General features: G+C 43.1%; 1 protein-coding gene across 1 annotated transcript; it reads right to left on the bottom strand.

Moving 5' to 3' along the window:
* Positions 1-9804: 9804 nt before the first annotated feature.
* On the bottom strand, positions 9805-12490 carry LOC117611157 (uncharacterized). The gene is made up of 2 exons (XM_034339090.2): positions 12358-12490; positions 9805-11804 (listed from the first exon to the last, which is right to left on the bottom strand). Exons 1-2 carry the CDS (start codon positions 12488-12490, stop codon positions 9805-9807), a joined length of 2133 nt encoding a protein of 710 aa, XP_034194981.2.

Here is a 12490-nt window from a genome sequence, read left to right as displayed (position 1 = left end):
ATCAATTCGAACGTCATTTGTCATTCCGAATCCATGATGTAAGGCCACATGCGTGAAAACTTCGACATGTGTGGAACTTCTATTTCCAAGAACTGGTGGGGATAGCGACGGACTCTTATGTGGGCAAAAATGCGGATGCCTAACTGGGCACCTCTGTATGTAAAAAGCTGGGCTCCGCAGAGTCACATATATAGTAGAGGTACTACATTGTTTGTAGTGATCCGAACGTAGAGAAGGACAGCAACTTGTAACGACCCAGAGATAGGTACGTCACTGCACCGACGTATAGGGAGAGCGGTTTCCCAAGAAGGCGACTCGTATGAATGAATTAGGGATTATAGGTTCGTGTGGTGTGCGGTCGAGGAGTAAAATCCAAACATTAATGTATCAAACTAAAGATTTATTCAAGTAAGTAAACTAACTATGCTTGTTCTGAGTATAATATATAATAATAACGCTAGTATGACAATGTGTGCGGGCTAGAATAGGAATACAATAAGAAATTATAATAAGTACGCTCTAGATAATAAAATACAGTGAAAAGTATACGATTAGTAATTAATATTATAAATTAGAATTAGTAATTAGAAATAGTACGCTTATTAATCTATGGATATAGCCAACACTCTGTACAATCACCAAATACGCTAAGTAATGGAAATTACACTTCAGTGGCTTGTACGGTATCCTCATACACGAGCGGACTTTGCCTACAGGTCGCAATCGGTTTCTGGACTGGCCAGAGCTGTGTTAGATACAGGCCGTTTCAAGGAGCTCCGCTCCTCGCTAGCTCTTTATACTTGAGTATGGCTTAGTAGAAACACCTGATTAACACGTTGCGTATCATGAGTAGGGTGTCCACAGATCCGAACTCTCGTACGTCACCACTGAAAGAGAAGGGCAAAGCTATTCTCGCGCTTTATAGTTGCCTAAGCAATTCAGCGCAAGCTTTCCTCTACTTCCAGAGTGCTGTCTGTATTTGACCGAAGTCAGAGAAGATCTGCTCTGATACCGCGTGGAACGCCTCTATCTATAGTCAGATTCTGCTGACTTAGTGCTTTTTTTCATTATAGGATTCCTTTAGATTTCTGGAATTCCCCATCACGTGACGGCCGAGCACTCCTGCTCCTTAATCTACGCGGTATCCCTACTCTAGGTTCTCACCCCACCGCGAGACCATAGGGGTTGCGCTGACGCACATGTGGTCGCACGTTGATAATTTATCGATGATCTATTTTATCGGCTGACTTACCGACTATACGCTTATCGACTTATTCATTAGACTGTGTTATCGATTAATGAAAGTTATTTATTACAAGAAATACAAATTAAATTAAATACATTTTATACAAAACTTAAACTAAAAATTGATTATAATAATAAAAGTAGAACGAAAAAGGTGCTGGGTCTTGTTAGCAGGTCGTTACAAACTGAATATTTGTTTCGTTTTTCTGATTAAAATGAGACAAGTGTAACAAACCATACAAATTTCGGATGGATGAAGTTAGTAAATGTAAAGTCCGAAATAAAATTTTAATGTATATGGTAGAGATCTTTTTCACATATGGGTCATTCCACGCAAAGTGATCACACTTTTTCCCGCATGGTCTTGGATTTTTGTTAAATTTTGTAGGCTTGTAGAACCCAATGTACGAACAAAAAATCGATGCTCCGTTCCTCGATATTGTTTAAACTTTCCAAGTTATAAGGACTGAAAATTTAGGGTCACTTTTTTTTCAAAACATCATAACTCGGAAAGTATTACAGATATCGACATGCATGAACCGGCATTTTATAGGTAAAACTTCAAAGTTTAATAAAAAAATTACTACATGTGTCAACGCAATCTTCAAATTGTTGTAAATAATGTTTATAATTTTCAAACTTGAAAATAACCCCAAGGGGGAGCACGAATCGGTCTGAAATTTTGTCTGTAGAATCTTTAAAGAGTTTTCTAAATACCCTGAAAATTTCATGATGGAACACGCAAAATTGCCGGAGTTATAAAATTTTATTGCTGCGTATGACCTGCCAGCAGACCATCGCGCGCCGTCCGGTTCCCATGCGCCGCTACTCTACATTTTTTCAAATAGCCAGTCATCGGTTAACAACTACGGAATAGATCGACACGTTTTTGGTACTTTTGTCTACAAACCCTTAAAAGGCAATAAAAGTATGGCAAACCGATTTCGGCGGTTCACTTTTCCAGAACACCGTTCAGTTTTATTTGGGAAAGCAACGAGACAAGCGGTTTCAGTTAAGCGTTCAGTGTTGTGCATAACTATGCTGTGTACTCTTCAGTTTCTTGTTTTTCTTACAAGGGAACATCGGGGACTGATACACTCCGATTTTGATGAAACTTTGCATAAATATTTATTCGACCTGTTTAAGAAGATAACTGTAATGCGTTGGTGCCCGTTTTTCACTTTGAGGGAGATATCAACCCTTCTATCCGAACCGCCCTTTCTATATACGTGCTTATAAATCGTAAACAACAAAAGATATCAAAAAATAGTTGAAATTAAAGTTATACCGTTTCTTGAGGTCTATAAAGCTGCGTGTAAGTTTTTTTTTAAAATCATCCTTTTTGCAAAATTGAATTCCCCCTCCCCCTCCGTTTTGATATCTCCCTCAAAGTGAAAAACGGGCACCAACGAATTACAGTTATCTTCATAAACAGGTCTAATAAATATTTATGCAAAGTTTCATAAAAATCGGAGTGTATCAGTCCCCGATGTAAGTACAGTTCTGTATCTGTGTTTTTTAATTTTCTATTTTTCCATTTTTTGTCTTTGTTTTTCTCTTTCTTTTTTCTTTCTTATTCGCTGTCTTATCTTCTCCCTTACTTCTATGGCCCATTTTCCTTTTCTTTCATTATTGTTATTATCCTTTATTATTCCTTTGTTAGATCCGAAGGAATAGGATCGTCATCCGATGAGTCAAAAATCTCATACGGATGTATGCGTTGTGGTTCAATGTCAATTTCGATTTCGTCTTCTCTGGTGTTTGTGGCTAGGACATAGCAAATTCCATCGTAATTGCAAACTGCTGCTTTTCCAATGTACACCTCCTCAGGTTTCTTGATTCGTGCTAGGTACCCTTCCTTAACCTCCGGATTTGCGACTGGAACTGCAATTTGGAGAGCTGTGCGTCCTGGTAATCAATGTTTAATTGACAATACTGGATGCAGTTCCATCTCCTCAGCGTTACTGAAGAATATAGGTTTAATAGGTTGGTTATGAGTTACCAAGGTTTTATGATAATAGGAAATTTCAGCCCCTTCCTGTAATAAAAAAGGGCTTCCTATGAGTTCATCAGCGGAAATAGGCAAGTCCTCTACTACGTAAAATTCTGTAGCAGATCCATTAATTTGCAGACTGGTAGTTCCCAAGGTTCGAATTGTCGATGATGCGAGCCCAGCGATTTTAAGACCTTCCTTTGATGTGATTTCGGTGTTTTCTCCCAGAGCGTGAAGAACTAACTTTACGGAGGCTCCTCCATCGATTAGAAATTCTCCCGTTCCTTTTTCCAGTTCTGGAACATTGATCCTGATGCGCGGGGTTGGTGCTTCCTTGATTCGTCTTCCTGTTTCTGGTCTGCAAAACGAACCATTTTCCGGCGATCTTCGTTGCGTTCGCTCACCGCCTCGCCGTTTGGGTGAGCGTTGTTGGAGTTTAAAGGTTTCCTCAAAGGTGAGAAATTCCCTCCTGACTCACTTCGATACCGAAATCGAGGTCTTTCACGGCGAGGTGACTTTTCGCAATCCTTCCAACCATGTCCGACCGTACTGCAGTTTGCGCAATAAAATTCGTAAACATCGTGTTTGGTGTTGAACGGCTCATCATATTTTGGCGCCTCCGGTGAGTGGTTTGGAGAGCGTGAATAATCATGCTTACGTAACGTCAACGCCGTTGCGCGTGAAGCTCGTTCTTCGAACTCCGGTTCGGAACCAGATGTGCTGTGATCCCTTGGTCTTTGCCGGTAGGGCGACGGTGACTGAGGATAAACACGCCTGTGTTCCCTATCTCGAGGACGTCTCCAGCTGAGAAAGTCCTCTTTTCTGCGACGGCTAGGCGATACCTTCTCTTGAATCTGTCGTTGGTTCGTGAGGCGACGTTCAATTTGTAATACAGCTTCGTACGCCTCTTCTAAAGTTTTAATCCTTTTATCCAGAGCGGCGATTCTCCAGGCCACACGCTCCGGTAAACCCTCAAGGAAATTCTCCAGGATGTCTATTTCCATCTCCTTGATGAGGAGGATGTCCATCTCCAGGATGTCCATTTCCATCTCCACGTTGGTTGGTGATGAGCTGATCCGCAATCTGCGATCTGAATGAGCTGATGAGCTGATGGTGATGAGATCCATGGGCAAGTTTGCTGGCTCTCGATGTACTTCCTCAGCGATTCGTCCTCACGGATTTTAAGGCGCGAAACCTCAGCTTGGAAATACGCCAAGTTCTTCCCAGGGGCGTATCGTTTTTTTAAATGTTGTAACAATTGAGTTACACTATCGAATTGTTTGTCTTGTATACTAATCCGTGCCGGACCGGTGAGTTTAGTTAACACGATACTCAGATACTCTGCTTCCGACGTATCTGGTATTAACGCGAGCCCGTTTTCTACACTCTGAGCGAAAACCGACAAAGCTGAATTCTCGCCATCGAAAGTATCGGCGCGGTAGCGAATTGAATACAATTACGCTGTGTTAACAAGGCCATAGAATTAGCCATTGTTAAGGTAAGATTCGCGACTTCGTCAGCCGAAAGCCTGGTTTCTGGCATTTTAACGCGAAAAATCCTACAGAACAATTATAATACAAATCCAGTTGTATCCATGGTATCCTTACGGATATTTATCAGTGGATCCCACCGCTGTCACCAGTTTTTGTTACGAGCCGGAGGGGGCGGCTGCATAGTCGGGGCTTAATTTCGGTATATGGTATTTGTTAATGGCTTGCCCAGTGTTGTTATTAACACTGGGAGCCTAAGGAAGTAGACGTGGAGACGAACCTACGTATGGCTAACGTAGGGAGCTCTAGGAGGTTGGCTATAGTGGACGAACCTACGTATGGCTAACGTAGGGAGCCTCAGGAGTGTGATATGCGGACAAACCTACGTATGGCTAACGTAGGGAGCCGCAGGAAACGTTAGTATTAGGTCTCGTAACTTGATTGATGTACCTCGAGCGGTAAAGGTACACCTTAGTGGGTTTCTGGATAGTAAATATAATTGAACAATAGTATGTAAGTTAAAATAATATGAGTTTATTCTCTATTCCGGGACCTTACAATTGTTCTGTGTAATTGTCGCGGTGTTCAATGAATTAAACTCTAGGTTGCAAAGTTTAAAATGAGTTGAATAAATAGAAATTAGTTTCGATTCCGCAAGGCAAGAATCTAATCCTTCTCGGTTTTCACGAACGCGAGTAAACGGGGGCGGACTACAACGATTAGAATAATGCTTAACAGCAGACAACGTACTGTATAGTGAGTTACTGTGAGTGTTTGAAAGGGACTTGAATATCCGATCTCGCAGAGTTTCATCGTTGCAGAGATTATCCGTAAAAGAACGTACTGACGTGTAACGAACTGATTCTAGACTTCAACTAGACCCGAGGTGCCCTTGTCGCTACCCTTTTTATACTCAAAAATTAGAGTAAAAGAGTGGTGGGGACTGACTCTACGTGACCCGTAGGACCGCTCCCTTGCTTTGCGTTGGTCTCGAATTTTCTAGAAGACGGTTGGTGTCGAGTGCACACATTCGATTCCATATAAGGAAGTTTTTTGAGACGGGTTTGTAACACCATATAAGAAAATATCTGAGACGGATACGTAACAACAGGTATGACATTTGCTGGCGGCCTTTTTCCATATGTAGCTGCCTCACGGGACTCGTCTATTGAATCAATGATGTACATTCGATGTGATTTTGCTAATTCATCAGTCATTTTTGAATTATATTCATCCACTAATTTTATCGTTGGGAATATTCTTACTGCTGCACCATCCTCGAACTCTCCGGTTAGGGGAATTCTTCTTCGCTCGCATAGTATTTCCAGTTGAGAAGTTGTCACTTCCCCAAACCGAAGGTTATTCAATAAATCGATAAACGCAACGTCATCTTTTTGTCGCATATTAATGGTGAGTTCGTAGAATGAAAATTGGTGCCATAAATTAATTTCTGCAGTACACCAATGTGGCTGTACAAAACACCAGTTTCCTTTTACTCGGAGCAACTGCATGATATCGCCAAAGAGAAGCACATTTACGCCACCAAATAGTTTATCATTTGTTTTGAATTCTTGCAATCTTAAATGAATTATTCGCAAATTCTCATAAGACACCATTGTCTCGTCTCGTCCGATTATCTCGTCGATAATCAACCACTTTGTATGACGCCACTTTCGTCTCTCCTGTTCGAGCCTTTGTCCTGTCAGTCGTCGATAGGTCATTGCAGTACCTTTTTCAATAGTTAACGAGAACAAGGAATGCAAAGTTTTTCTGAATATTTGACGGGCGGCGACGCCAGTCAAAGAAGCTACTTCAATGAAAGATGGTTTTATCATCGTATCAATTGTAGGATTATAGCAGCGTTTAACATGTTCAATAAGTAATTTTAAAATAAATGACTTGCCGCTACCAGTTCCTCCGGTAATAAAAAGCAACATCTGTTCGGTATTTTCATCATCATCATTTTGTTTAATATCTTTCTCAATTACTGCGGAAACTGATTTCAATAAGTCTTTCTGTTGAATATTCAGACTTCGAATGCTATTAAGGAATACGTCTTCGGGTATTGCACGTGTTTCTTCTTGCTGTTGATCTTCATATAAATCATCTTGATCATAATATACTGTTTCGTCAGCATGAATTCTGACTGGTTCTCCTAAATGTTCATTATTAGTTTCTTCTTCGTGTACAACATTCAAAGCAACAGCCTGGGTGAGCGCCGCTTCACTAATTTGCTCTGCGTGAGTAAATTGTTCGACGGTTGCGTTACCCAACATAGGTTTCAACTCGCGATGCCGTCGAAGAAAACATTATTCCGAGGATTCGTTTTCGGACATAAGTGTACTTTCATCACGAAATGGAATGTGACACACTATTAAGTTATAGAAATATCCTTCCCTATCACTGTTTAAGGTATAATATCGGTGGCAAAGTACAGCTGGTTTTTTCCTTATTCTCATTATTGTCGGGTATTGTCCTTTAATTTTATAAACCTCGACCTCGATATTTCTTCATCGTCATTTCTAAGTTCTGCGTCTCCATCCTCTTCTGTCCACATTCCACTTGAAACTGTTTCATATCGGACAGCAAATTCCGCTAAGCTCAAATCCTCTAGATTGTCTGGTCTCTTTACGTAACGATCGCATATGTTATTGAAAAATGATGTTTCATTTTCTTCGAATCGGAGAATTCTATATCTCTGTTCAGGCCGACAGCTGTTTATAAATACAGCTTTTCTCGAGCTCATTTTAAGGGGCAGATGGCACAACCGATATGCACATTCTATAGCACAAACCACACGTTGAGATAGAATTGCCATAGATACCAAAAATAGTTGATCCCGGACGGTACCGCTCCGGCGTTTCGCTCGTAAAATGGCTTCTTTAATAATATTTTCTGTGTCCTGCGGCTCGCATTTACTTGCGTATTTAGCAGTATAATATGCGACAGCTGTAACATTTCCGCATAGTTGAATATCCATGTTTGCTTCCCAAAGCTTTAAAAGAGTTGGGTTGTAATTGTTCACCATGATTTCATTTCCTGATCTCTTAAGTACGCAGAAACGTCCATTGTTCGCAAGTGTGTCATCTGGACCTAAGTACATCATTCTTTCACTTATCGGTCTGGGGAATCCAAAACGACAACAACGATTATTACGATCTTTGTAACATGTAGCAGAATGTTTATGAATTTGGACTTTTTGAACTGTGTCCCTCATATCTTGATTTTCTGCTTCCAATGAACAAGATACAACTTTCTCAATAACGTTGCAGCCTTCGTTGGTAAGGAAATCAGGTACGTTTGCATACCAAAGAAGCATGTGCAAATGTGAACTTCCCCTGTTCTGAAATTCTATTCTATGCCAAAAATCGATAACAACGCCACCTAGGCAATCTGAGTTTCTCAAATATTGCATTAACGCGTTTACACGTAACGTAAATTGTCTTGCAATAACTACAGGGTATCTCTGAACCAACTTTAGTCGATCTGCAAAAGTTTAGGTTTTCGAATTCGGTAATGGGGCGACCATCGAATAGTAGTAATGCCTTCAACATATCTGGCCAGTTCAGATCATTGCAAGAGAACGTAGCAAACCATGTGGGCGGTCCAAGATTTCGGACCATGGCGATTAATTCCGAACAGCAGCGTTTCCAGTATGATGCCGATCCTCTTATGTTTCTCATTGTGAGGTGCATATTATCTACTAATCCCTGTGGAGTATGTTCCCCTTTGCGTATTTTACATGATACTGAAATGCTAGCCTTTTGCGCGGTAGTATTCAACAACAGATAATGCGAAGAACAAATAATCTGTTCGCTGGAATCGTTTGTCATTGCTCAGAATACGCGCTTGGAAGTAATCCAGTGGTGTTATTGAGATGTCTCGATGCTCTCCAAATCCATTTTTTCCATCCGGATACAGGAACAACCAACACAGTTCTTCCATTCTTCTCTCTCTCTCTCTCTCTAGGTTCAAAGAAGGCGCTGTTTTTCTATGTATATTCACCAGGTCTATCGGGGCATTGTCTGCGTTATTCTTAGTATTACTGATTGAGACGACACTATCGATGTTGGGAACACCTTCGTCAACCGAACGTAATATGCTTGTTTGGAATATAATTCGTGTTTTGCCGGATTCTGTTCGAGGGGTCCCAACTGACAGCTGTTGCATTCTTTCTACCAGTGGAGATCTATTTCTTCCGGATACAATTATTATAGGTGTTAATGAGTAGATATTTAATACATTGCTGTTGCCATCTTTCGCATTCAAATTACGACGCAAGGTGGCCTGTAAAGCATCAATAGTAGTAAATTTCATACTAATTCCGTAATGGTGCTTTATATCCTTTTGGACCTCTTGCATGGGAATCAAACAACCAATAGTAGGTGGTCTCCGACTGGTTGTTGCATGATACGGCTACTGATGTATAATTTGCAGTAAGAATTCCGTACATGTACTGTTGAAAAAACCTAATGAAACCATTTTTTAAATTTGGAAATCCTTCATCACCGTTATCAACATCAATATGACCATTTATAGACATTTCATAGTCAACGTTAATATTGACTCGCCTATTATTAAATGTTAGATGTGGCAATAATTCAGTTGCGGCTAAATAGTCTACATTGATTTCGTTGGGGTTAGGAATACTTCGTGCTTCAATGCAATCACGATAATATTTATCTCCTACTATAACCACATAATCGACATCACTAGTACACCACGTACTAGGATCAAGGGAATGAAACGCAACACATGCAACTGCAGCTACGCCAGTACACTGCTTACCACGAGATTCGATACTGAAGCGATCGCTAGCTTGATGAAACGTGCCTCGTAAAATAGCTACTGTTTGCCTGTTCACGTGGACTGAGCGGGCAGAGTAAAGAGGCACACCTTGCAACAAACACAATTCGTTTATTGCTCGTCAAATGTACAATAGTGCTGATGGATCTGTCCTGTCGTCATGCCTCTTGACGCGCAGTCAGCTGGATTCGATGATCCTGGTACATGCCTCCAGTGAAAGTTCTGCGTAATCTCCTGGATCTGGATTACCCTGTTGCGAACGTAATCCTTTCATTTTGAGGGGTGCGTCTTGATCCATGCAAGCGTGACTTCTGAGTCCGTCCACAAAAATGTCTGAGTGACGGTCATGTTCAAAGTAGCGTGAACATGCCGCATCAGTTTTGAAAGTAGCAGCGCTGCTGTGAGTTCCAACCTCGGGATGGTCAGACGTTTGAGTGGTGTCACTCGCGTTTTCGAGCAGACAAGCGAAACTTGGGTACCCGTGGACGGTGCGTGTACGACGAGGTAGACGACGGCTGCCATTGCGAGGACTGATGCATCAGCGAAGCCATGAAGTTCAACTGTAGACGTGGTCGTGGTGTTGAACCATCGTGGGATGGAAAGCTTGGCCAAGCTGGTTAGATCTTCCCTGATGCGTAGCCATCGTTGAGTGATATGCAGCGGCAGAATGTCGTCCCAACCGAGTTCCTGTAACCAAAGCTCTTGAATAAAAATTTTAGCTCTGATAATTACAGGTGCAACAAAACCGAGAGGATCAAATAGTTGTGCTACTTCTGAGAGGACGAGGCGTTTCGTAAACTGCATGCGTTGAGTAGCTGATATGGTCGAGAAGTTGAATGTGTCCTGATGTGGAATCCATTTAATTCCGAGAATTTTGGTTGCGCAGTCGTCGAATGAGATTGCTGCGTTGTTCTGTTCTGGTGCGAGGTCTTCTGGCAACGATTTGCTCGTGGAATGCCATTTTGCGAGTGGAAATCCACCCGCTTGACACAACTGCGTCAGCTGATTTGCAACGTCCTGTAGATGTTCTGCGGTATCAGCGCCACCAAAAATGTCATCGACATACCTGCCGTTTCTGATGGGCTCAACAGCAAGGGGATATTTCGATCCTACATCCTCAGCGAGTTGCAGGAGTGTTCGAACAGCCAAGTACGGTGCAGCTTTCGTCCCGTACGTGACCGTGGTCAGCTGGTACTGCGTTTCCTTCTGCGTGTCATCAAGCCAGAGTATTTGCTGCAAGCTCCAGTCGTCCGGATGCACCTTGATTTGTCGGTACATCTTCGTGACGTCAGTTGCAAACAGATGTTTGTATCTGCGTATCCAAATGAGCAGATCTGTGATATTCAGCATCAGATTTGGACCTGTATGTAGAAGATCGTTCAGCGAGTATCCTGAAGAAGTTGGACTGGAGCCGTTGAAAACCACACGCAATGCGGTGGTCGTGCTGCCCAACTTCAGAACGCCATGATGCGGGAGAAAGTACTGAAACGGACTAGTTATTGAGTCGTTGTTCAGTCTTACCATATGACCAAGCTGCTCATACTCGAGCATGAACTTGGTGTACAGCTGATTGTACTGGGCGTTCTTACTGAGTCGTCTGAGAAACCGTTGAAGGCAATTGTGCACCGTCTGATACGAATTGCCGAGTGCTCGAGGATGAAGTTTGAGCGGCAATCGCACGATGTATCTTCCTGCGGAATCTCTTGAATGCGTGGTCTTGAAATGATCTTCGCACTTTTGCTCGTCTGGCGTGAGCAAGGGTGCCGTGTCCTGCGGTGGCTCTTCCTGCGTCCAGAAGCGGCTGAGTAACTCACTCAATTGGCGATCAGTATTATTGACTGTCACCTGATGAGAACTCCTGCGAATTGTCTGAATGCCCTCGAGGGGCCCGATTACGAGCCAACCGAAGATCGAAAGTTGAGCGATCAACGGTGTTGAAGCGTTCCGAATAATGTTTGGCTTGATGACTTGCCCGTATGCGTCGGCTCCGAGAATGATGTCCACTGGTCTGGATTTGAGAAATTGCGGATCTGCTAGATTCAATTTCTCTAGATGCGATGGCAGCGTTGGACGAGCTGGTGGTTCTGATGGTAAGCAAGTGGTCACCTTCGTAAGCACGTGTGCTTGAACGGTGACTGAGAGCGGCTGGTAGTTTGAATGGAGGGTAATATTGACCACTCCATTGGTCTGCGAGGTCCTTGCTCCACCAACTCCGTGGATATCCACTGAGGAGCGTTGGCGTCTGAGTCTAAGTTGATTTACTAAAGACTCTGAAATAAGAGAGACTTCAGAACCTGAATCGACCAGAATTCTTACTTTCTGCGTTGCGAGGTCAGTGTGCACTCTGGCGAGTGGCGTTGCTAGAAGTGTGGTCCGTGCGTGGTCTGAATGCGTGGGCTGAGCGATTTCTTAAAGCGTGGGCTGAGCAGGCTGCGTGGGCGTCGGCGATTGCACCGACTTCTCAATGAGCTGTCGATTGAGTGTGAGTGGTCTGCGATGCCTTCGCCGTGGACTGCGATGACGTGGCGGCGGTAGCGGGCTGCGAGTTCTGGAAGTCGAGCACCATTACCCGGATAAGATTTCCACCATGAAGCGCCGTATGGTGCTGCTCACTGCACAGTTTGCAGCGTTGAACAGTGCGGCAACTTCTTAGGTTGTGGTGACCCAAGCAGTTTCTACACAGCGCTTAGGCCTTCACAACGTTGATGTGCTCCTCCATTGTCTTGTCCCTGAAGACAGGGCAGGCCGAGAGAAAATGATCCTTGGAGCAAAGCGCACAAGGATATAGCGCTGATGTTCGTGGACGAGGCGTGGCAGAAGCACCGGTCGTCGATGGCGTGGGCTGAGTAGCGGCGGCTGCGTGTACTGCGGTTTTCTGCTGCATCAACCGGATGTCGCGGCTGGCAGGGCGCCCTGACGAGGTCTGCGTGGTCTGTGCTGCTTTCTGCTCGGCCAT

The sequence above is a fragment of the Osmia lignaria genome, chromosome 7 (genome assembly GCF_051020975.1).
Source record: "Osmia lignaria lignaria isolate PbOS001 chromosome 7, iyOsmLign1, whole genome shotgun sequence".
In the NCBI taxonomy this organism is placed as follows: Eukaryota; Metazoa; Arthropoda; class Insecta; order Hymenoptera; family Megachilidae; genus Osmia; species Osmia lignaria.
The sequence above is the reverse complement of the archived record's forward strand: the minus strand, read 5'-3'. Positions and strand labels throughout refer to the sequence as shown.